The sequence below is a fragment of the Mustela nigripes genome, chromosome 15 (assembly GCF_022355385.1).
Source record: "Mustela nigripes isolate SB6536 chromosome 15, MUSNIG.SB6536, whole genome shotgun sequence".
In the NCBI taxonomy this organism is placed as follows: Eukaryota; Metazoa; Chordata; class Mammalia; order Carnivora; family Mustelidae; genus Mustela; species Mustela nigripes.
Window position 1 is genome coordinate 31,384,736 of NC_081571.1, and position 25,732 is coordinate 31,410,467.

General features: G+C 37.4%; 1 protein-coding gene across 3 annotated transcripts in view; it reads right to left on the bottom strand.

Moving 5' to 3' along the window:
• The window catches only part of DGKH (diacylglycerol kinase eta), a 177,939-nt gene that overhangs the window by 45,702 nt on the left and 106,505 nt on the right, over positions 1-25,732 (bottom strand). For all 3 annotated transcript variants that reach the window (XM_059377511.1, XM_059377512.1, XM_059377510.1), the window contains exons 5-13: positions 23,850-23,954; positions 23,443-23,575; positions 16,076-16,182; positions 15,298-15,423; positions 10,850-10,952; positions 9,412-9,571; positions 7,320-7,428; positions 7,051-7,190; positions 3,707-3,791 (exon numbers count right to left, since the gene is read on the bottom strand). In XM_059377511.1, coding sequence (XP_059233494.1) covers positions 3,707-3,791; positions 7,051-7,190; positions 7,320-7,428; positions 9,412-9,571; positions 10,850-10,952; positions 15,298-15,423; positions 16,076-16,182; positions 23,443-23,575; positions 23,850-23,954 — 1,068 coding nt within the window. The remainder of the gene's footprint in view (positions 1-3,706; positions 3,792-7,050; positions 7,191-7,319; positions 7,429-9,411; positions 9,572-10,849; positions 10,953-15,297; positions 15,424-16,075; positions 16,183-23,442; positions 23,576-23,849; positions 23,955-25,732) is intronic.

The window sequence follows — 25,732 nt, forward strand, 5'->3', positions numbered from 1 at the left end:
AATAACCTCTCTGTCTGAAGATAAAATAATTGATGTCACTTATTATGTAGTCACTTAGAGTCAGGGAGTTAAGGTAACAATGATTATTTTAAATTGTGTATCAGGCACTGTGATGAAATATTCTGTATGTATTTATCCCATTAATTGTACTTTTTTAGGCCAAGGAGCCTTGGGCTCAGGTGAGTTGAGAGATTTGCTCAAGACCCACAGCTGATGGAGAAAAGACAAACTTAGGGGCCAGGTCTGTGGCTTTTCCCATCATGCTGCCTTCCCCCACAAGCAAGTCTTGGTCTTTGGTTAACAGTATTTGTCAAATATAAATTTTGTCATTTCTCAAGTGTATCATTATAATAGCCTGGTAGTTGGGATCCCGATGTCTCTCCTCTTCCTTTCAAACCATTCTCCACTTCCTGGCACACTGATTTTTCTTTTTTTTCTAAAACACAAATATGATCACACTATATCTCTCATGTCTGAGGGGATCTCCCCCCCTTACATTTCAGATAAAGCCAAAAGTCTTCAGCTAACATGCAAGACCTTCCATAATTCCCAGGATTCTCCATGATTTGAAACCTCCTTCTCTCCCTGTCATGTGTTTTGATGCTCTTGCCTTGCACCACCCACTCTGACCCGACAGTATTACCTGCAGGGCCCCAAATGTACCAAGGTCCTTACTATGAGGTTCTATGTCATGCTCTTTCTCAACTGGCTAATTCCAACTTCTCTTTTTTTGTGCTAAAAACCCAGTTCACGTACAACCTCCTCTGTAAAGATATCACTGAGCTTGCTAGACAAAACATCTTCTCTTCTGTGCAACCATTATGCCCTGGAGAGAACCTAAACATAGCTGATCATTTACTGTCTGCCCCTCCCCCGAGAACAGAGATTCTCCAACTTTCTGGTCTCATTGCATCCTTACTGTCGATTTTGTCACAGTACCCCGAGGCCAAAAGGAATCCCTAACGGTAGTTAAGTACAAACAACTTAATTAGTACTTATGTCCTAACAACTTAAAAGCCCTTTGAAAGAAATAATAAATATAATTTACAAATCAATTATAACATTTTAGCATGCTGTAACCAAACAGCTAGGAAACAGAAAGAACTGAGGGGAGAGAAGCTTTCAATAAGAGTAAATTTAAAAACACATGAATAGGAAGAATTTCATTTCCAGAGATTTGAAGCCATTCTCTCCCATTTTCAGGGAGCTGGTGAAGAGACTGCAGCTCACACCTTCTTTTTGATGACCTTACCATTAATAAATAAGCAGCTACTGACTCACTAGACCGGTGTGACAGGGGTATGATACAAAAGAGACGAAAATGATGACTCTTGCCTCAAAAAGCTTTTAATCTAATCTGAATGTGATGGGAATTGGGCTTCCAAGAAATACACAAGGCCAGAGGGCTTGGATGACAAGATGCCCATAGTTCCAAAAGCATTTGGTATTTAGACCAAAAAATGACGTTATGAATTGTTTATTAATTGTCCACCTTGTGCCAGTCCCAACACCCGATGACAACGCAATGGTGAATGAATAACACATTGCCTGGTCTTGGCAGTACAATAGCACCAGGATAATGGAAGGGGCCATTGAACTCATGAAGTAGGAAAGGGTACTAGGGCTCGGGGGATGAAGGATGTTTTCTTGGAGCAGGTGACACCTGAGGTAAGGACAGGTATGAACTGAGCATGATGTCACTGGGGGGGGACACATATTCATTCACAAAGGGATAGAAGAGAAAAGTGCATGACGGCAAGGGGATTTCATGTTAAATGTAAGCAACATGTTTTCTAATATTGAGTATTAACAGAACCATTGTTACTGAAAGGAATCATGGAATCCTTGTTTTTCCTAGGTTTAAAAAGTATAACAGCAAACAGAATTACTTAATTATGGCCATAAGGAATTAATACAACTGTCATAATTCTTTAAGCTCTGCGACTCTACAATGCCAGTGGAATACTAAGTTAATAAGATAATTAGGAAGTTCAACCACATTTGTGCCCTTTTAAGGAAAACTGGAAAAATAATAATTTCACAATCATGCACAAGGGAATTTAAAATGAATACTTAAAAAAATATAAGCTGGGGAACTAGGTTGAGCCTAAGAAGGAAGGTTCAATTTGCTTTTATTATAGTTTTAAAGGCAAAAAGGACACATGGCCACTAGTTGGAGTGATATGCAAAATTCATTTAACTTGTAAACTTAAGGCATGCCGTCCCTTTGTTATACAATATTTTAACCAAAAAAAAGTAAATTAAGTCTTATTCAAAACCTTTTTATACTAAAAAAAAGATTTTTTCCATGTAGTTACAACTGTATCTCATATTTAACAACTCTACATATATAATAAAAGTAAATTGTTTACCTTTATTATTGTAAAGGAAAAAGACCTGGGTCTAGGAAAGAGACCTCTCTAAAGTAAATAGAACAAAAGAATTCCCACTTTCATCCCTCTGGGGAGAAAATTAATATCATTTACAAAGATACTATTAAGAAAAAAGACTGGTTTCTATAAGAACAAGTATTATATTTATAGTTGGATAAAATAATACTATAAATAAAAATACGGTTGAAAATAAAGTAGTAAACATATTAATCTTTAATAGGAATTATCTTTGTTGGGGCTATAGGTAAGATTATTTTTTCAATTATTTTTGTATTTTCCGTATTTTTTAGAAGCAGTTTTTGTTACTTATAGATTAAAAAAAGTGTTCAATTACAACTAGTTTCTTTAAGGAATAGCCCCGTTTCTAGTTATCATTCCTTTCCTTAGTTTTGACATGTTCATAATTTTCTTAATGACAAAACAGAGATTTCAACTGTAAATAGATGAATTTTCCTAGAGGGGAAAATAAGTTATCATAGATCAAACAGTTTGTCAGTCAGAGGATAATCCTTTGAAAATTAGGATCTGTTTCAATTCTCCAGTGCTTTAAGGTTTAGTCAAAACACTGAACCTTTAACATCTAAGAACTAGAGTAATGACCAGTCTAGCAGGGAAGGAATGAAGTGAGCACTCTTTCTTCCACTGTTTTCTCATGACCAATAGGCTTCACAGGGAAACTTGCAATGGTGAATCCTCAACGAAGAGGCAAAGTAGGAAGAGAGAAATTATATAATACTCTGCCCACAAGCACTGGTGTGTTTGGAAATTGCTGAGCTAATACCTACTGGTCAGTCAGATGTCTATGGCCAAAGCAGAAGATAAGTAAAAGCTAACAGGAGCTATAGGTAAGATTATTTTTTCAATTATTTTTGTATTTTCCGTATTTTTTAGAAGCAGACCTTCTCTAGAGCCCTGCTGGTAAAAGGAAGCAGGCAGGTGGAATGGTGAGGGAGAACTATCAGGGTGGGGGAAGGGAACTCGCATGCCTGGTGCGTTATACACATTGGGTCCTGTGTTTACTCCTCCCAACATCAGGAACTTGCTCTACAGATAAAGTAATGGAGGCCCGTGGCAGTGAGTGATATGGCCAAGTACACACTCTCAGGACAGTCGTCCTAGAAGGACTCTAACCTAAATTGTAAGGATTCTTTCTTCTGGGGCAGAGGACTAGAAGTAGTCTATGAGCCCATACCCAGCACAATAAAACATAAAATTAAGCAAACATGCTACCATATCTTATTAAGTTTTCTTATTTGTTCAAGATATTCACCCCTATTTCCAAATGATAAAGAGGCAAAGGGTTAAAGTCTTACATAAAATTCTTCCGATGCTTCTGGAGGTTCTGGGAGTAGAGAAGCCTTTGGTGGCAATTTGAGTTCATAGGTCATTATACTCCACCTGAAGGAAGAAAAATCTTTGGTCTAAAATTCCTTTAAAATTTAATAAACTGACTTTTTTCTTACCTCATGTATATACATGTGCACATATATGCATGAATTGTGGTTTATTGTACCTAAAACAACCAAACATTAGGAAAGAAATGGAATTTTGGTAATCTCATAAAATTCTGAAGTCATACTTTGCAAGTCCCTATCTTACCCATCTTCTGATTAGGGACTCCCAAACTTTTTAAAGGCCATGACCCACAGTAAGAAATACACATATATAACAAAACTTTCTCTTCTTTACTAATGCAATGCATTTTAACTTTTCTTTCTTCTTTTACTTCTTAAATAATGTTAACTGCAAGTAACTAACTAGATTCACAGGTTACTAATGGATCGCATCCCAAAGTTCTAAAACAATGTCCCAGATTAAACAAATGCATAGTGCCAATGAAAGAGAAATCATTCTCTGTGTGCCAACCAGTCTTGTCCAGTCAGCTTATACACACATGAAATGAAAATTAACTAACTACCCCTTCTTAAAATAAGTAAGAAAGTAAGCATGGGGTTGAGAAGAAAAAATCTACAGAAAAAATAATTAACTTCTTAACACTTGAAGCAAATTTATTTCAATTAGCTGTAAATATTAATTTCAAACAAAACACTGAATCACTTGGTGTTAAAAGCAATCAACTCCAGATAAATCCAGTCTTCATCTAAAATTATTTCACAATTTGGGAAGAACAGTGGGTAGGGACATTACTGTTGTCAGTAATAGGATGTGAAATTACAATTTTATAAAGACACAAAGCATAATAAAAGCAGTACCGTAACATCTGAATTTTAAGAAAAGCTTAAAATACAAAAAAGTATCACGGCTGAAACCAGTAATAGAACCTAGGGGAAAATACCAAGATTAGCCTCAGTATTTAAACAGAGCTGAGTGTATCATTCAAACTATTAAGTCTTTACATAAAAATCCAAATTGCCAGAAAATCTCCCCCAAAGCCATAGGTTGTATGTTAGGATGTAAAAACTGAATATCTATAGCTACTCCTTAACTCTTGACATGAATATACTATCAAGGAATAGATATTAGGGCACCAAAAGCCATTCATTCATTCATGCAATGGACACCTATTGAACATCTCAAAATGACAGACAGTGTTCCATGGTCTGGAAACAGAATGCTGATTAAGACTTTCCAAATGAAGTTTATATCCTGGTGCAGAAAACACATAAAATAATGAAACTGTGTAGACACCCAAGAGGGAAGACCACCACAAGAAACATGAAAGTGAAGTTCCTTATAGCTGAAATATTCCTCTGGTCGAAGGACAGTGAAAAAAATGGGAAAGAAATCCAAACGTCTTAAGTTTGCTGAACCTTCCATGCTGTGCCTCCTCCCTTGTTAGAAAATGGCTGGAGCCAAAGACAGAGGAGAAAGTGGCGGGACAAATGAAGAAAGGATGCATACTGGGACCAGCTAACCAAGTCAGAGGCCAGAAGGTCGGGCCCTATCTGACGCATGTGTATGTTAAGGAGGACACAGTGTGCGGTGCTGAGGAAAGAGCTTGAGAACTAGAGTCAGGACTCCAGAAGAGAGTGCCAGTTAGTTCTACCACTTACTAGCTATGTGACTCTCTTCAGCCGTTTTACCTGTAAGATGGAGATTATAATTCCAGTCAGCATTAGATGTGTTGGGCTGATTAAATGAATTAAGTAAAGTAAAAATACCAAACGAAAAAATATTCTTCTCACTGAGTCCACAAGCCTCAACTTTCATCTCTGTAAAATCGTCATAATAATGTTGTTCTTAGCTGCCTGACAGTGTTGTTTTGAGGATCAAATCAACTGATAAAAACAAAAAGCTTCTATAATTCAAATAATATTAAACAGGGACTTCTACCACCTGTTCTTTCCCAACAGTATTCTTAGTGAAGACAACACCAGAACGAAATAGTCTTATGTTTCTAATAATGGTCGTAGGTTCTCCAGCCTCTTTTGATGTTTCTCTTCTTTTGTTGTGTGCAGGTCTGTATCAAAGACTCTCACCATGGGGGCACTGTTCCTCTGCGGACCACCTGGAGAAGTTAATTTTTCTAACATACAAAGGAAAAGCACACACCCAGTGTGGAGGAAATGTCTAGCAGTATTTCCTAGGATGCAGCGAGAATGGTGTTTAAATTTGTGCAAAAAAGCCATTTTTTTGTGGTTTGGTAAGCACAGAATTTGGAAATCACCTCCAGGTTCTTTTAAAGCCTGGAGACAGAATCCACTTTACATCCCCCAGCTAGGGGGGTATTCCTCTCATGAATAGTTTTGAATAACCACAGACAGAAGCTCTATAGTCCAGCTCTTTTTAAATATCCTGTCAACAAAGGAATCAACCATTATACATTACCTTATGATGGGCAAGGTTACAATTAATTAGGTTATAGCTCATTTTAGAGTAATTACATTAGATTGGTGGCTCCCTGATGAGATTTTGTTATTTTTGGGAACATTTCCACAGATGGCTAATCCTATTAACGTTGTTTTGATTCATGCTAGCTTAAGTTTATAATGATATTCTGACAGTTGTCTTCTACCTATGGTGGGGGAAGGGCAGGTTACTACTCACTGGGTCCCAATCCTACTCACCTTCTTTATAATACTCAGGGTACACATACTGTGATTTCACGGAGCATTTAGAGAGAAAAAAGTTGAGATGTGATTAAGGATACTACAAACACAGTAGTAATTCCTTGATATGGTATTCTTAGTATTTCCCAGTCACTGGGAAAGGATTGTCCTTTTTAGTATTTAGTTCTTTGTTGGTTCAATTCATTTTTAATATGCATAATCAAGAAGAGATAGTCTAACACATCTCAAGTTTATACATCTTCCTTAGCTTTAATGAAGCCACAGGACAATGGGGCCATACCCATTACAGTCATCAAAAGCCCTCACACAAAATTAACTGCTTAAGTCTTCTGACCGGAACAACAATGAAAAGTAAGTGCTCTATCAGCAGGACGTTCTATTTTTTAAAACAGTGGGTTTATTAGACTAGTTTTCTCAGTTTTTGTTACAATTTATCCATCCATCCCAAAAATATATTTATTGAGTGTTTACACTACGCAAGTTAGTAGGACCTCAGGAGTGAAAAGAGTGTGTAAGACCAGGAAGTCTCCGTCCTCATCGAGCTTATAGTTTGTAAAATTTCAGCTACCAAAAATGATGTCAGTAGGCCATTTTCAGGCTAGTGTTAGAAGAAAATTCACTTTTACCTGTCTAGCATTTTGGTACTGGCACGTTCCAGCTTCTCTAGAATTTGAGGAAGTTGGGTGTCATCATCGTAGGAACCACCCCAGCCTAGAACCCGGGCAAGGTCATTTCCTGTACCCAAAGGCAATACTCCCAGCTGACACTGGAAGAGAGCACAACAAGGAGATCTCAGGCAAGATGAGAAACAGGAGCCACGACGCTTCTGCTCTCCTCTGGTCAGCAGGTTAGTATACATTCATGTTAACAAGTCATGAAAAGATTTAGTACTTGCCTGTTTATTCAAGTTGAGCTTATCAATTTCTGACAAGACCCAACCTACACTTCCATCTCCTCCACAAACAAGAATTCGGAAATTGTCAAACTTCTGGAATAATCTTAAACTGAAAGCAAAAAGTATTTTATTTTAATATAAATAAATAAAAATCATCTTCCCCAATTCTTTGTTATTCTGTATATATTGGTATTTGTGTTCAGATCAAATATAAGAATGCTTACATACACATTAATGATACTATAAAGATGGAAGTGCAATTTTTAACTTGAGAAAACTTCTTACTCATTAAGAGGAAAGGGGATTATAAGTAGAAATGGAGATAGAATTAGGAGGGAAGGGGAGTGAGGAATGAGAAAACAAAGAAGTAGAACCCAGGAAAGAAAATGAAAGGTGGGGTGCCTGGGTGGCTCAGTGGGTTAAGCCTCTGCTCAGGTCATGATCTCAGGGTCCTGGGATCAATCCCCGCATCAGGCTCTCTGTTCAGTAGGGAGCCCATTTCCTCTTTCTCTCTCTCTCTACCTGCTTCTCTGCCTGCTTGTGACCTCTCTCTCTCTGTGTCAAATAAATAAAATAAAATCTTAAGAAATAAAAAATAAAATGAAAGGTAAGTGATAAGACATGGCAAGAGTAGTGACTTTTTTCCTTCTCATTACAAGGATATGTGATTTCCTTAAGAATGGCATATTACAAACTGGGGGTGGAGAATCTAGGGCACTGATATTATTAACACTCAAGTCAGTTCCTAAAGGGATCCACCAAACCTTGCCGACATACCACTTTTCGGACACCTACTTGCTTTTCCTCCCCCTCGTCCCCTAGTCTGAGTCAGTCTTTTACCTCTGTTCTTCCTTCATCTTAACTTTGGGCATATCCCATCTCCTGAATGTACCTTTGTATACCTCGAGTACTGTGGAAACCCTATAAAATATGCTGTCAAGACAATCTCAAGAAGTTTCACAAAGGACCTTCCTTGGAATCATAAAGGATGGGTGGGAAAAGTATACATATATAAAATAAAATATAGGAACTGTGAAGGATTATGAAACAGATGTGCTAGAAAGGGAGACACAGCTAACCAGCGATGCAAGAGACACACTTGAGAGGTGAGGCCAGGTGAGGAAATGCCAGACCCAAACAAGGGGAAGACATGTACGAGGAGACAAGGGGTGGGGTGCGGGGTGGTGGGAGCATTGGGAAAGGATGAAGACCAACATCAACAGGACCAGAGGGCCTGAGACTTGGCAAGAAGGCAACAGAAAAAAGAAGAAACAAACCCGAAGAGAAGTGAACAGAGGCACACAGCCAGACTGAGGGTAGGTGAGAGAAAAGACAGGAAAGTATTAAATTAAAAACCCAGGGCCTTTTCAGTGTATCTAAAATCTCCATTTTTACATCTGTGTTCCTGCTTTAAGGTGACAGTGGAAGCCAAGAGAAAAGTGGAGTAGGCTGCAAGAACCCAGGTTCAGGTGATCCAATATCACCTCCTCAACAAAGTCATATACACACACCAAAAATGTATTAAAAGTACCATAAAGCATATTTTCCCTCACTGAAAATAATTTAAAATTTTTTCAGATTGTAAATTAGAGGACATTCCAGAAAGCTGAAAAGAACAATCAACACCAGTGTTTTTTGTCATTCATTTAGGAATGGAGTCTCAAGCCCTTGAGGAGCTATCCTTGAGACCCACAGTGGTGTCTGGGCTTTGGTTAAATAATTGATTATTTGTGTTACATAAAAATCAATGCTGCTAGCCTTCCATGCAGATCATTTTCTAAAGTTACCGGGCATTTCTATATTTACACAAGTTGATCTTTCTTAGAGCTAGGCAAACCATTAGTGTTGTTTGAGGCAGGATATATTCTAAAACATTTTCTGAACAAATTTTGGAGTTTTCAGCACATAAGGAAGTTATATAAATATCAAAAGGTGAAGTTAAAATTTAGAATTAGAGCTTTAAAAAAGGGAAGAGTGGGAAGATCAATACAGAGATGTCTCGATGAATCGAGAATCTTCACAAACTGAAAAATCAAACATATTTCATGCTTAGTGCTATTTCATTCCAATGAGATTTATTAATAATCATTACCCTAAATGAGGACCTCCATTCATTAAATCAAACACCTGAGCCGGATTTAGCAACTGTTTAAATCGACGAAGGAACTTTACTCCCTGATTATCTCCACTCTTAGAATTGACAAAAACCAGTAGAGGACTAACACAGAATGAAAATGTCGCTCTACAGAAACCTGTAAAAAAAACACACAACACAGGATCAATATGAACGGCTGCCTGTTTTAAACTACTACTGACAAAACTTCAGAGAAAAGAACATAAATTCATAAAGAACCTTGTTTATTGCTTGAACAATAAATTAAAATTTAGCCCCCCAAACGGACAGAAGTTTTACTTACATACTAAGACTATAGAACTTATCTTTTAAAATATGCTCTATAATGAAAAATCCTACCAAAGAGGGTAAAAGTATTAATCATAGAATATTGAAGAGACACCATCTACCTTAACACCAATGAGTCTCCAAGTTCACATTTGTCAAAGAATTTATGTTCATAGTCAGTATTATAAAATGTTTTAACTTCTCCTTCATGAGGCTTTAGAAAATACTTTAAAATTTTCATAAATAATAGAAGCTTGATTTATCAGGGCTTACGGGGAGGGCTGTAAATAGCACAGGTTTAAAAAATCACATCTTTTGCAGCCTATATCCTTATATTTATAGTATCTATCGGCATAATTAACATAAAAAGTCTGAAAATCATAAAGCACTTTATTAATGTAAAACTTTAATAATAGCGTATGGTAAAAGCCTTTTGTAATATGGTTTGCTTAGAAGGAAGGCGGGGTTCTTTCGCACTTTAAACAAGTTGTAAGATTCTGGAAAAAGTGATGGAATTTATAGAAATATAAGTTCCTCCAAGGAAATTATAGGAAAACAGATTTTAATAAGATCTGTGCTAATGGGGGGCACCTGGGTGGCTCAGTGGGTTAGAGCCTCCGCTTTCGGCTCAGGTCATGATCCCAGGGTCCTGGGATCAAGCCCCACATCGGGCTCTCTGCTTAGCAGGGAACCTGCTTCCCTCCTCTCTCTCTCTGCCTGCCTCTCTGTCTACTTGTGAGCTCTCTCTGTCAAATAAATAAATAAAATCTTTTTTAAAAAAAAAGAGCTATGTTGATGGGTGATTTCAATTACAGAAGGAAAAAAGAACACACAAAAATTAACCTTTGGATTGCATTTTGTTATAGAATAATGATCTTATTTTACTTGATGAAATGTAAAATCTGTAAGGCTTATGTTTAATAATTTCACCAGTGTATTAATAGCCATGTTAAGTTTTAATTCTACAATGTTCTTTTAGAAGTTAAATGTACTGTTCAGCAATTTAAATGGATTTATATAAAAACTGACCAGAATAACCAATTACAGTTCAATTTGTTCTAGGAAAGTAAATGTACAAATCAACATTTAATACACCAGGAATATACATATTTACACTACTGATACATACCATCAGAATCAGTGCTATTCAGTGCAATTGGAGGTATGACAGATACTTTACATTGGCCAAGGGGACACACAGGATGGTATAAATCTTTGCAGGCAGTGTGTACCTAATAAGAAACAAACAAACTTTAAAGAATCATAAAAACATATCAATGTTTTATTATGGCATAAATTGCATCTGAGGAAGTGATCAATGAAGATCAACTATATCACAAAATATTCAGTAATTCATGGCACAATACTTCTAATGCTAAAGAACGGGCTGATTATTGTAGAGATGGGAATTTGATTTGGTATGTATAGCCTACTTTTATAATTATCACAGGCAAGTAGGGTATATTGAGAAATGCCTGGTGAGTGGAATCAGGCTGGTTCAGTTGGTAGAGCATGAGTCTCTTGACCCTGGGGTTGGAAGTTCGAGCCCCACACTGGGTGTAGATATTACTTAAAAAAAAAAAAGACAAGACATGCCTAGTGAAAATGAGGAGAGAGGAAGAGAGGAGAAAACAGTGCAGAGGAAGAAAGGGGAGAGGGGAGAGGAAGGCAGGAATGAATGGGAGGAGGAAGGGAGAGGAAGAGACAGGAGTGAAGTTCACTAGTACTTGTTAATATTATCATCCATCAAGAAACTGATGACCTCTACCTTGTAATGTTCTTACAGAACTTAGTGAAAATAAAATTTGTAATGTGTCTGCTCGTTCTGCAGTGGTCTTATAACTTTCTTTTCACACCTTTTTTTATATATAACATTTTCATGTTATTATAGGTATAAATACATGAATGCTTATTTTCTCGTCTGGCTCTGTAAAGAAAAGGAAAAGGTCTTATTATTGGACACTTATCCTGGAAAGTGATATATATCATAGGCACTCAGTAAATGCCTGAACTTCATAGAAACAAAGTTTCAAGATACTATTGTGAACAGGAGCAGGGCTAACTTGCTAAGTAGAACCCAGGGAGCTTACAATACTTTAAGTACTTACCTAAAGGGCCTGGAAATGTTTTAAGCAGTAAAAGTAGACATTTCATAAAGCACTTAAATTTAATATAGCTTTATTTCATCAGTCCTTTTAGAAAATTAATAAAATATTTAATTAAACACCTATTTATCAAAACTTTTGAGAAAATAACTGAAATTAACTAGTGATTCTTGTTTATGTGGTGACCTAATTTTGGATAGTTCCCTAATATTATTTATAAGAATTAACGTCTTAAGTGGATTAAAAAAAAAACAAGCATGCACAGATAAGTTTAAAAGGAATTTTTTTAAAAGTATGAGAATTGGGCGCCTGGATGTCTCAGTTGGCTAAGCAACTGCCTTCAGTTCAGGTCATGATCTCGAAGTCCCAGGATCAAGTCCCTCATTGGGCCCTCAGCTCCATGGGGAGTCTGCTTCTCCTTCTGACCTTCTCCCCTCTCATGCTCTCTCTCAAATAGAAGTAAATAAAATCTTTAAAATAAAGTATGAGAATTACAGAGCAAAACAAAAATATTGATACCAAAGTTAAATGAAAAAAGCAGAAGATAAAATCGTATCTTCACTCTTTTTATAAAAAGGTAAAAGTGTACTCAGAGACTGGACAACAACTGGAAAAACGGACTCGTTAGAGTTGTGGAACTATGGTCTTACTTTACTCTGTTTAAACTACGTGACTGGGGGGCGCCTGGATGGCTCAGTTGGTTAAGCAGCTGCCTTCAGCTCAGGTCATGATCCCAGGGTCCTGGGATCGAGTCCCACATTGGGCTCCCTGCTCAGCCAAGAGTCTGCTTCTCCCTCTCCCTCTGCCTGCCTCTCTGCATAGTTGTGTTCTCTATCTCTCTGTCAAGTAAATAAATAAAATCTTAAAAAAAAAAAATAAACTACATGACTAGTTTACAAACTAGATATTCTGTCAGAAACTCATTATTTTAAAGACAAAATAATGTGTGAAGAGGTAAGTGATATTGTATAGGAAGTACAAGACTGAGAAGGAGGTGACAAGGTGACAGCGGCCCATTCAGACAGTGGCCTGAATGTCCGACGGACAGAGTACAGGGCAGGAACGACTTCATGATAAGGTGATATCTAACTCTGCCAGAAAAGAGAGGGAGAAGACATTCCAGAATGCCCCCTTCCACATTCGGTATCCACCCTTCTACACTGTTCATGAAATTTTTAAAAGGGCGGGTAGGGTGAGCAAGTAAAATAGCTAATGAACTCCTCCTGTGAACGTTAGCAAAGTTGAAAAACCACTGAGAAAATACAAGTAGAGACCTACACGCGGCAGGTGGAGACAACTTCTATAAAACCTTTCTCAAGTAACTGATCACATACATAGTCTGCTTTCTTTTCAAAAAGAGAACAGCCGAAGATCCAGAAGCAGAGAAACAGATGTACAGACTAATGAAATTAGCAGTAGGCACACACATCAGAGGCTGCCCCCACCCCCGAAGAGAAATCTTAGGTGGGATGAAGTTTTAAAATATCATTTATGGGAGTGCTTTACTTACTTACTTACTTATTTTTCTTATTTATTTATAATATTTTTATCTTACAGGCCTCTGCAAGCACTCTTAAAACAAGGAAATGCCAGGAGGGCTCCTGGGTGGCTCAGTCCATTGACTCTTGATTTCAGCTCAGGTCACGATCTCGGGAGTCCAGAAATCGAGCCCCATGTTGGGACCCACACTCAGTGGGGAGTCTACTTGAGCATCTCTCTCTTCCTCTCCTTCTGCCCCTCCCCCCAACTCACTCACACACTCTCTCTAAATGAAAAAATAAATAAAATCTTTAAAAATAAATAAATTAAATAAAATAAGGAATGTTGGGGTGCCTGGCTGGCTCAGTTGGGAAGCGTGTGATTCTTGACCCTGGGGTTGTGTCACAAGAGGGTTTTAGGGGTTAGAGTGTCACCAAAACTCCAAAGACATACCTAAGACAGTCTATATATTATATTACAGGGGGCATCAGAGAAATTAGAAGTAACACCTGTAGCTGACAAAAGGGGTAACTGATAAAGAATAATAAAAGCATGAGGATAGAATCAAGTCTGATTTAAAATAAGAAGGAGGAGTGCCTGGGTGGCTCAGTGTGGGTGGGGGTGGCTCAGCCTTTTGCCTTCGGCTCAGGTCATGATTCCAGGGTCCTGGGATTGAGCCCCGCTTCGGGCTCTCTGCTCAGCAGGGAGCCTGCTTCCTCCTCTCTCTCTGCCTGCCTCTCTGCCTACTTGTGATCTCTGTCTGTCAAATAAATAAATAATCTTTAAAACAAAACAAACAAAAAAAAGGAAACAGATCACCTATCAGGCTCAACTGAAAAACTGCAGGACTTACTTTTTCCCATGGAAAAAAATGGAATTAATCTCACCGATTATGAAATCAACCCAGCGACCTCACATCATTCTCCTTTGAGGATCTACATCATACTTACTGAAAGAAATTTCTTCCACCCTTTTTTGGAGTGTGTGGGTGAGAAGTGACTTCCAAGACTCAACACAAGACCAAACAAATCAGCCATATGCAAGGCAATCGCTGCTACGGTTGGACGGCATCGCCTAGTGTAGAGATGAGCACCCACAGCTGTTGCCTCCCCACCCTATTACGGTGAGCACCACGCCAACCTCTGAGTGGCCTGAGTCCACCCTTGGAGTTTCTTCTCTGACTGCCCTCATGAAGCCTCGGGCCCAGTCCTCAGGTGGTCTGGCACAGACAGGACCATGCCTTGCTGTTGCCTCCATGTTATGCCATGCATACTTCTCACTGCTTTCTTGCACATGTGAGAAAGTTTTAAAACATGTATCTATATAATATATATGTAATATAAAAATCCAATTTCAGAACGCCTAGGTTGCTCAGTTGGTTAAACGATTGTCTTCGGCTCGGGTTATGATCTCAGAGTCTTGGGATCGAGTCCCACTCAGGCTCTCTGTTCAACAGGGAGTTTGCTTTTCCCTCTGACCCTCACCTCTCATGTTCTCTCTCTCTCTCTCAGATAAATAAATAAAATCTTTTAAAAAAAAATCTAATTTCAATTATACCTATGCATGGCTGAATGAACTTGGTGTTCCGTCAGAGAACATGTGCAGGGTTGTACTGAAATTATACTTCACATGTCAATCAAAATTTGGTGGCTTTCTGTGTGCGACAGGTGGTAAAACAGGGCTAAAAATATTAAACCATTAAATGTGGCTATAGCATAATGAAAAACAACAAAACTGTGGGGAAAAGGTCTTCAGACCAAAAAAAAAAAAAAAAAAAACCAACAAAAACAAACAAACAAACAAAAAAACAGATGACAAGGGCATTACAAAAAGTATATTTAAAAAGTAACCAGACTGGAAGGAATATAGTTCAGAAAAACTTGAATGTTACAGTGGGTATGTATGCTACCATGCTCTGTTTGACCATAAATTCTTTACTCCTAAATTACATAGATTTAAAAAAAATTATGAAGGAATTAGGAAAGATTCTCACCATTGTTTTACACCAAAGGCATTTCCAATCTTGTAGACGCAGAACACTCCCACACGTTTTGTCACAGACAGCACACTTGGCACTCACGGGCAAGTTACCCTCAAGCCATTGGTGAGGCATAGCTACCTACGCAGCGAGAATAAACAGCAGGCAAATTAAAGACAGCAGGGCGCCATTCTTACTCTAGGGAAGGTCTACAATTATTTCTCATTCTACGGAATCAAGATAGTATCACTTGTGGCACCCATTCATTTAGTCCACTTTTATTGACCCTGTATTATGACCTGAGCACCACAGGGATACAAAAATAAGCAAGACCATATCCCTGACCTTCAGGATTTGTAGTCTAACTGAGGAGCAGTGAAGGTCGAGGCATTATCATGAGGTGATTACAAAGTGCTATCAGTGATGCGTATGCAAGTTGCCATGGAGACAAGGTTTTAAAGGTAGAGGGCACACTGCGGAAAGGAGGCCCCAATGTCTTAGGAGCGAATATCTGAACAGACACCTGAGATCAGCCTTAAAGAATATTTTACTGTAAGGGTCTCCAACATCAGCCCAGTGCAGCAATCATCGCCAAGCCCTCTTCGCATTTCCCTCAAAATTTAAGAGCTAAAGGAAACTACGGGGGATCTAACTGGAAATAGAAACTCCTAACTAGCCAAAGCCTTCCATTTAGTCCTACTAGTAAATACTCCCACTTAACTCTGTCATTTTCCACAGGGCAAACAATAAGAGGGAGGTACTGGGAAGAAACCAAAGACAGAACTGAGCTTACTCCATCCTCGTCCTCTATGATGTCCTTCCCTATGGAGGCTAGAGTTGTCCATTTGCAATTATTTGTTGCCCTCACTGCACATCTTTTGTGAGCTTTGAATTTACACACTAAAAAAAAAAAAAAAAAAGTTAACCATTTCTAAATGAATATATACTTTTGGAACAATGATTAGCGGAAATCACAGCATGGAATTTCAAGGGTCGGGGAAGAAGAAAAACAATAATTAAAAAAGTTTAGTTATTCTTCAACAATACTAAAGGTTTCTGAAAATATCTTTTCAGAAGATATTCATGTATTTATGATACATGTGGTTATGTATTTATGAAGCACTTTTATCAATCTATAGATTGCTACTTAGATTCCACTCACAAAACAGAAAGGAAATAAATACAAAAGAACTAGTTCTTTAGGAGAAAGGAGAAAACACATACACACAAACAGAATTAAATAAAATTCAGTAATACAGAGGTGCTGGGAACACCCTTTTCCTTAATCTGGGTGTTGATTACATAAATGCCATTAATTTGTGAAAAAATCCTACCAGTTGTACTCCTCTAATATTTGTATTTTTCAGTACATGTATTTAAAATAAAAAATTTGGGGTGCCTGGGTGGCTCAGTGGGTTGGGCTGCTGCCTTCGGCTCAGGTCATGATCTCAGAGTCCTGGGATTGAGTCCCGCATCGGGCTCTCTGCTCGGCGGAGAGCCTGCTTCCCTCTCTCTCTCTGCCTGCCTCTCTATCTACTTGTGATTTCTCTCTGTCAAATAAATAAATAAATAAATAAATAAATAAAAAATAAAAAATTTGAAAATATCAGTAAGATAAAGAACAGGATAATCTGGAGGAGATTTAAAATGCAAGTATGTCAAGAAAATAACCAGTCATGGGGAATAGGTTGATAAAGGTCACAAAGATGGCATTGTTTTTTAAAGGTATTGCTGTTTGAGATCATTACATTATAATGTAGAAGAAAATAATGTAGAGGTAGTACATTATACCCATCACTAATTCTGCCCAGCCATATTATCAAAAGGGAGCTTAAAAAAGAGACACTAAAACTTACAAGACATGAAGGAAAAATAATTGAAGATACAAATAAATGGGAAAATATCCCATGCTCATGAATTGGAAGAATTAATATTATGAAAATGTCCATAGTACCCAAAGCAATATACTTATTCAGTGCAATCCCTGTCAAAATTCCAATGGCATTTTTCAAAGAACTAAAACAAATAATTCAAAAATTTTTATGGAACCACAAAAGACTGAATAGCCAGCCAAAGCAGTCTTGAGAAAGAAGAACAAAGTGGAAGGTATCATACTCACTAATTTGAAACTATATGACAAAGCCACAGTTATCAAAACAGTATGGTACTGGCATGAAAATAGACACATAGTGGTGCCTGAGTGGCTCAGTGGTTTAAGTCTCTGCCTTTGGCTCAGGTCATGATCCCAGGGACCTGGGATGGAGCCCCACATCAGGCTCTCTGCTCAGCAGGGAACCTGCTTCCCCCTCCCCTCTGCCTGCTGCTCTGTCTACTTGAGATCTCTCTCCTGTCAGATAAATAAATAAATCTTTAAAAAAAAAAAAAGACACATAGATCAATAGAACAGAAGAGAGAGCCCAGAATTAAATCCACATATATACGGCCAATTAATTTACGACAAAGAGGCCAAGAACATATAATGAAGACAGAACAGTCTCTTCATTAAATTGTGTTGGGAAAATTGAACAGTTATGTGCAAAAAGATAAAACCAGGCCCTATCTTATACCATATACAAGAGTTAACTCACAGTGGATTAAAGAGTTGAATATATGACCTGAAACCATAAAACTCTTAGAAGAAAACTCCCCAACAGCTAGCTCCTTGACATCAGTCTTGGTGATGATCTTTTTGGGTCTGACACCAAAAGCAAAGACAACAACACAAAAATAAACAAACAGGACTACATTAAATTAAAAGTTATGACACAACAAAGAATGCCATCAACAAAATGAAAGTCAACATACTGAACAGGAGAAATATTTGCAAATCATGTATGTGGTAATGAGTTAACATTCAAATTTTACAAAGAACTCATACAAGTCAATAGCAAAAACCAAGCAATCCACTTAAAAATTGGGCAGTGGATCTAAATAGACATCTTTCTAAATAAGACATATAGATGGCCAACAGACACATGACAAGATGCTCAATATCATTAATTATCAGGGAAATGCAAATCAAAACCACAATGAGATATCATCTTACACCTGTTAGGATGGCCATTATCCAAAAGACAAGAAATTACAAGTGTTGGCAAGGATTTGAAGAAAAGGAAACCCGTGTGCACTATTGGTGAGAATGCAAATTGGTGCAGCCACTCTGGAAAACAGTACTGAGCATCCTCAAGAAATTAAAAATAGAACTATCAATTCCAGAAATTCCACTTCTGGGTATTAATCTGAAGAAAATGAAATCATTAATTCAAAAAGACATTTGTACACTCATGTTATTATGGCATTATCCGTAACATCCAAGATACAGAAACAACCTAAGTGTCCCTCAGTGGATAAACAGATAAAGAAAATGTGATATCCTACTGGGTATTTACCCCAAAGATACAGACATAGTGAAAAGAAGGGCCATATGTACCCCAATGTTTATAGCAGCAATGGCCATGGTCGCCAAACTGTGGAAAGAACCAAGATGCCCTTCAACGGATGAATGGATAAGGAAGATGTGGTCCATATACACTATGGAGTATTATGCCTCCATCAGAAAGGATGAATACCCAACTTTTGTAGCAACATGGACCGGACTGGAAGAGATTATGTTGAGTGAAATAAGTCAAGCAGAGAGGGTCAATTATCATATGTTTCACTTATTTGTGGAGCAATACAAGTAGCATGAAGGACAAGGGGAGATGGAGAAGAGAAGGTTGTTGAGGGAAATTGGAAGGGGAGGTGAATCATGAGAGACTATGGACTCTGAAAAAACAATCTGAGGGTTTTGAAAGGGTGGGGGTGGGAGGTTGGGGGAACCAGGTGGTGGGTATTAGAGAGGGCATGGATTGCATGGAGCACTGGGTGTGGTGCAAAAACAATGAATACTGTTATGCTGAAAAAAATTAATTAATTAAAAAAAAAAGAAAATGTGATATCCATATGTGTATCTACACAATGGACTATTATTCAGTCATATAAATGAATCATTTGAGACATCATGAATGCATCTAGAGGATATTTAGCTAAGTTGAAGTAAGTCAGAGAAAGACAGATGCCTTATGATCTTACTCATATGTGGACTGTAAAAGCAACAAACCCACAAAAAAACCAAGCTCATAGAAACAGAGAACACCTTGGTGGCTTCCCAGGCAGGGGTAGGGCCAAATGGGTGAAGGGCATCAAAAGGTACACACTTCTGGTTATAAAATAAGCCATGGGCATGTAATGCACAGCATGGTGAGTACAGTTAATGACACTGCTTCGAATATTTGAAAGTTGTTATAAGAGTAAGTCTTCAAAGTTCTCATCCTAAGGAAAAAATTCTGTAACTATGGTTGGTGTCAGATGTTCAGGAGACCTATTTGGATAATCAGTTTATAATCTGTACAAATACCAAATCAAAAACACAAAAGAGAGAAATAAGAGGAAACAACCAGGAAAGCAGCAGCTCATATATGAAAAACAAGTAAGCCACAGGTTATCTGGGAAAAGGACCCTTACTTATGAAAATCAGAACTTTACTACTACTAAACTTCATCCTTTTAAGGATACAAATTATCCAAGCACTAGTGAATAAGGATGTTATACCAGTTTCTGACTTCTCAGATACTTAAAAGCAGAAATAGTGTCAGTGGAAACAGAAAAAGTAACTGCTCCTAAATGCTAATGGAAGGTGGCTCTTTTTCACATGATTTTTGCACTTCTAACTGTAAACCCTTAACAGGTTTGAAATGATAGAATACATGCCATTGTTTTAAAAAGTCCTAATTTAAAAAGTCAAATTATAATCCTAATTTATAGCCATGTGGGTGGCTCAGTCCTTAAATGTCTGCCTTCAGCTCAGGTCATGATCTCAGGGTCCTGGGGTCAAGCCCCACAGGGCTCCCTGCTCAGCGGGAAGCCTGCTTCTCCCTCTCCCACTCTCCCTGCTTGTGTTCCCTCTCTTGAGGTTTCTGTCAAATAAATAAATAAAATCTTAAAAAAAAAAAAAGTCCCAATTTACTGTAGCACACAAATGAAATGCTTCATGATGTCATGGGGAGCTGATATGCAAAAGGTCACTTAAGCGGAGTCGGTTTTTCCTTGAAAAATATTAGTCTAGACATTGGAAATGTTTCATTTAAGTGGTCTTTTGTGTACCTTGACAAATTCTTTCCTGGAAATCCTACTATTTTTGTGATAAATGACTTGGGGACTCGAGCACAGACTTCATAGACAATAAACCAGTTTTTCAATGGAATCTCATTGCTGATAGACAAATGTGTAAAGAGCGAGCACCGAAGGAAGTAAGCTTGGTCCGAAAAACAATTTTGGCATGACCCGCTCCCTTTTGCTCCCATGCAAGTGACTATTTTAAAACTGAGGCTAATTAGGAACTCTAGGTCTTTCATCTCTTACGGTATTTCTCAAAAGTGTGGTCCTAATTTTAGTTTTATCTGCAACTAATTCCCAGGTACAACGAAGTATTTGATATTAATAGTCAATAAGGGTTTTTTTTAAGAGGAAAAGGAGGAAATAAAAGAGAGCAACAGGGAATGATTTCATGGTTTTTTTTTTTTTTTGAAAATTTTACCATTAAAAATCAAATAGCTCATTAAAAATAAAAATCACACTTGTAATAATCAAGTGCTTCATGCAATGAGTCTTGAAAATTGCAAAGGTGCTTAATGTAGCGTACAATAAAATAAAATAAACTATACTGTGATTACAGTCACTAAGGAATGGAAATGATTAATAGGCACCTTAATTTTGTTAGGTGGCCATTCTGAAGTTATTCTATATAAAGCACTTTCCCCTGACCTACAAAGCTATTACTTAAAACACAGAACTTAAAAAAAATATGCTGACATGTCACTAAATTATGATTTTTTAATTGCAATTTTCAGTTTACCACATTGCATCTTTTTAAGTGTTCAGTTGCGGCTAAGATAAAAATTCATAGGTACCTATGTTAACATATTTGATGCTATTGAATCAAAAAGAAAAAAATCACCATTTAACTTTTTTGTTCAGTTACTATTTAAATAACTGTGAAGAACAAATAGGCTCTGAAATTATTACTGACGTTCTTGATTTAGGGAATCATTTATGAAAAGTATTTTCTGTCTATTTTTCACTCCTATATTTTACATATACAAGGCTTTAAAATAACAGTTTTATTAATTAATCAACACAAACTCAGAAGACAAATCAGTACAGGCTTGTTTTCCTGTGAAAAACAAGGGCAGAAGGATTAAGTAAATTTAGTGATGGCTTCACACACTAGAAACTGAATTCCATTCCAATACAAAGTTACTCACTCACTGTGGAATGAATTTTTCTTGTATTTGCATCTCTGTTTTTTCTTTTAAAGGCTCTTGCATCCTATGTCTTTTGTTTTTGTCAAGCAAGGAGTTTATTCAGATTTGCGGGGAATGTCTAAAGCTTAAGTATGACTTGGATTATAAGAAAATGATCCTAAATAATCACATTCTCATAAAATTAAAAAAAAAAAACTTCTTTATACATTCATAAAACCCTTGGGATTTTTAAAACCTTTTGCTACAGTTCTAACAATACCAATGGGCAAGACACCACGTATTTAAAATTTTTATCAGCAGAGAAAATGAGGACTAACATATATTCTTCTGAAACTGTAATTCAAAAATACAGTAACTGAGACATTAAACAGTCAGGAAGACTTCATTATTAACAGAATAATGATAAATTTATTGAAAGACCTTAAGTTTCTTATTCTCATCAGTTAATACAATTTTCATTTTTCTTTTAAAAGATTTGGAAAAATACTTAGTCATCCCAGTTTAAACTCAATATACAAACAACTAAATATATCTAATAATGCATAAATCAAATCAGTAGGGTACCGGTACCAGAGAGTATCTCAGATCTGATACATTTTTTAGGATTTTTGGAATGGGAGACTAGGAGGCAACTAAAAAGACCTTCAAAGTAACACCTCAGAGTATTACACTTGGTAAGAGTAACTCAGAGCCACAGGAACCCTTGTAGATTATTAAAGTCATAAAGGGCAATTACATCTCGTTTGCAACCACTCTTTAAATCTTAAAAAAACAAAAACAAAAACAATGTGTAATGTCCCTTCCAAATGTTCATTTTCACAAATTTTAATGCCTTGGGCCATGACACAATCTGTAGTTATTTACTTGACGGATTTCTTACAGAGCAAAGTTACAACCTTCCACAATTTATTTGACTAGAAAAGTAGTTTCCTTGCAGATATATTCTCCTATTTAATTTTCATAGCATCTGTGAATATAAATGACTATTATCCCTGGTTTGCAGATCAGGAAACGAAAGTCAAAACGTGGAGCTACCTTAAAGTGAACGAAAGCTGGGACTCTATTACTATTTCATTATGGAGTCTAATAAAGTTATGTTCAAAATGCAGATTTTTTTATATTAGAGAAAAAAGCTAATATTAGTATTAGATCTAGTTCAGAAAGTAGTACACAGTAGTGTGATCACTGAGGTATGGAATTAAATAAGTCGAAGAAGTTATGAGGTTTCTCTTGGTATTAGTATATTTGCTTCTGTTGGTCACTGCTTTTTTATTAAAAAACCACCACCACCATCACCACCCATAAATCCTATAATGAAAACAACAGCCCTAGGCTTATTTTCAAAAAACTTTCAAGAAATTAAAAAGGATGGCATCCATTCAATTAAACATTAAGTGAAATAAAAGAAAACATTTAAAACAATGAAACAGAAATAACAATAGGAAATTCTGTCAAAGAGCCTGTACTGTCCTCACTGAAAGTTTTGTCCTCATAATCAGTCGGAACAGAAAAAGAAGACCAGAAAACCAGAAAGACGGATACAGTCTAAAGACGATTTTTAAGCAGCAGGCGCTAGTTCCTCAGACATGCAATGCTACATTTTGATTTATACTTCCTTCCCAGTGATTTGTATTCATCCTTCCCTCAGCAAAAACATTTCCCAAGCTGGTCCTATGTGCGTCGAGCTCCACTTGAAGCTACGGTAAAATCTTAATGCTACGTTCCCATTGAGGTGCTCCCAGCTCCTGCTTCCACCCCCGGGAATTGGCTTGCAGGGGGCACATTTCTCTGCTAGGCTGGCAGCGTGTTCCCAGTGTGGTCAGTGGTGAGGGAGAAGGCAGGCCCCGGGCTACAGTACCTTCACAGGACAGGCCATGGGAGGTGACTCCAGAAAGACTCTCTCTGCACACGTTACAGAAAGTGGGTCGCGCGTGGGAGCAGGCGTACCAGTTATGCATCCCTGAGAAATGTTCCACGTTAAACTGGGCCACCTAGAAACGAGACGTGAGCACAGATTTGCCAACCAAGAGAACAAGACGACAGACAGTGAACCTCAGGGATGCACTTAGTTAGGATTAAAATTTCAAATGTGTACTTTTTAAAATGGAAACACTTTAAGTTAAAAATTTTAAAAGGTCAACATCAGATGGAAGCAGGTTGCTTGATGAATCTGCACATACTTTTCTTTGCAGAATATAGCTTTAGCTCTTCGAATGACTTTCCTTCTCCAAGAACAGAAGGTGCCGGGAAAAGATGCTACTTTACCTCGTAAGGTTCTCTGGTCTGTACAGACTTCAGTGAGCTCATCCAGTCCTCCATCTCCTTCCTGTTCTCAGCACACAGCATCAGTCTTCTGAATGGAGTGATTATCTGAAAGGGGTAATTCGATCTAATGATTGTGAATAACCAACAAGACAGATTATTGTAAATGATTGTGAATAACCAACAAGACAGATTATTGTAAAACCTAGCAATCAATCGTACGAGGAAATTCCATTTCTAATCTTGTAGTCTTCATTTCCTTGGTGAAGACAGTAAGAGTCTCTGTAACATAAAAGAGTTTAGTTCTCTAAGTACGATACAATGGGGGCTAGGAAAGAAAAATGCCAAGGAGGCGTTTCTTGTCTCTAGTATCATCCCCCTTACTGAGGCTTTTTTCGCCCCGTACCAAAGGCTGTGAACACGAATAAACAATGTACTCCTATCTCATGGAATGTATGTTGAAAACTGATTTTTAAATATACTTCAGAATAATTCATAGTAAACTTAGAATTCAGACACAGTTTTCAATATGGAAATTCAAAAAACTGAAAACCAAAGGAATGCAATATTGAATAATTCATAATCAGTTTGTGATAATATCAGGAATATTCTGTTAATAAATAATGCTGGATTTACATATCCTTTCCGTTGTCTATTTTAATATGATTTAAATAGGAAGGGTGTTTCCCCCATTGAATAGAACTACTACTACTTTTTAGTGAGAGCAGGGCAGAAGAATTAACCTAAAAGTCTTTCAGTTGGCGTTAAGGGAAGAAGAGAACTGTGACTTTCATCTTTTCATCATGTCACTAAAGAATGTAAATTAATTGTATTAAAAGGCTTAAGCAAGTGAAATGAAGATTGCGCTTCAAAAGTGAGATTCTGAAATGACTTGAAAGGAGCCTCTATTTATGTGTGAATACAGTATTCTCGGTGTAATCCTGAAGTTGCTAAATCCTACGCATTCACTGCAAAGAAGGGGCCCTATATTTACCTGTGGAAGACGAGCAAACTTTACATGCCTACCTCGAAACTCTCTCTAAATAACAAGTCATATACTTACTTACATAGCCAATAAGAAATTTTCTCAAATTAGAAGCCATTCGATCAAGTGATCGTCTACATACTGCATTATGGAGCAGATGTCTCAAGTCCTAAAAAAGCAGTAATCATCTAAAAACAAAAGGAGCAACCCTGCAAGCCTCAATCACTACTGTTCATCTTAGGAAATAAGCCCATTATTCAGAACTACAGAGATCAGCCTCCTCTTAGCTACTCACCGCTCATCGCCTCCTTTCTTTTTGTCTTTGGTGTAGACGGCACAATCCTTCCTTAAACCCAGGGGCCTTTCATGCGTCTGACAGGCACTTGCACTTAAATACAGCCAGCCAGAAGTCACATGGAGGAGGAGCACCAACCGCTTAGCTTTGGGTGTTTGTTAATTGCATATGAAATTGAACAGAACCTCACTTCTGCATTTTCTCCTGTTTTCCACCACCCTCTTTGGATAAAGCTTATTAGCAGTTGGTCACTTTTCTTCCTGAATAAATAGTTAATGAAAGAGCACTGCCTCCCTCATTACTTAGGAGCCAAATGGATGCTTTATTGCTTCAAAATGTTTTTCTAGGACAGCTCATCAAATGCAGCAGAAAAGACAGCATTAAATCATAATACTCTCCTGGCTCTGACAACCGGCCGGGCACTCCAGAAACCTCCCAGTTTTACTGGACTGACTGAATAAATCTGATACTTATCTGAATAAATATCACCGCTAGCATATTTTATTGATTGATTGATTGATTGATTATTGATTTATTTATTTATTTTTAATTTGCTATACTACGTGATGTGACTCTAAGGATTCCCCGCTTTCGTTATAACCTTAT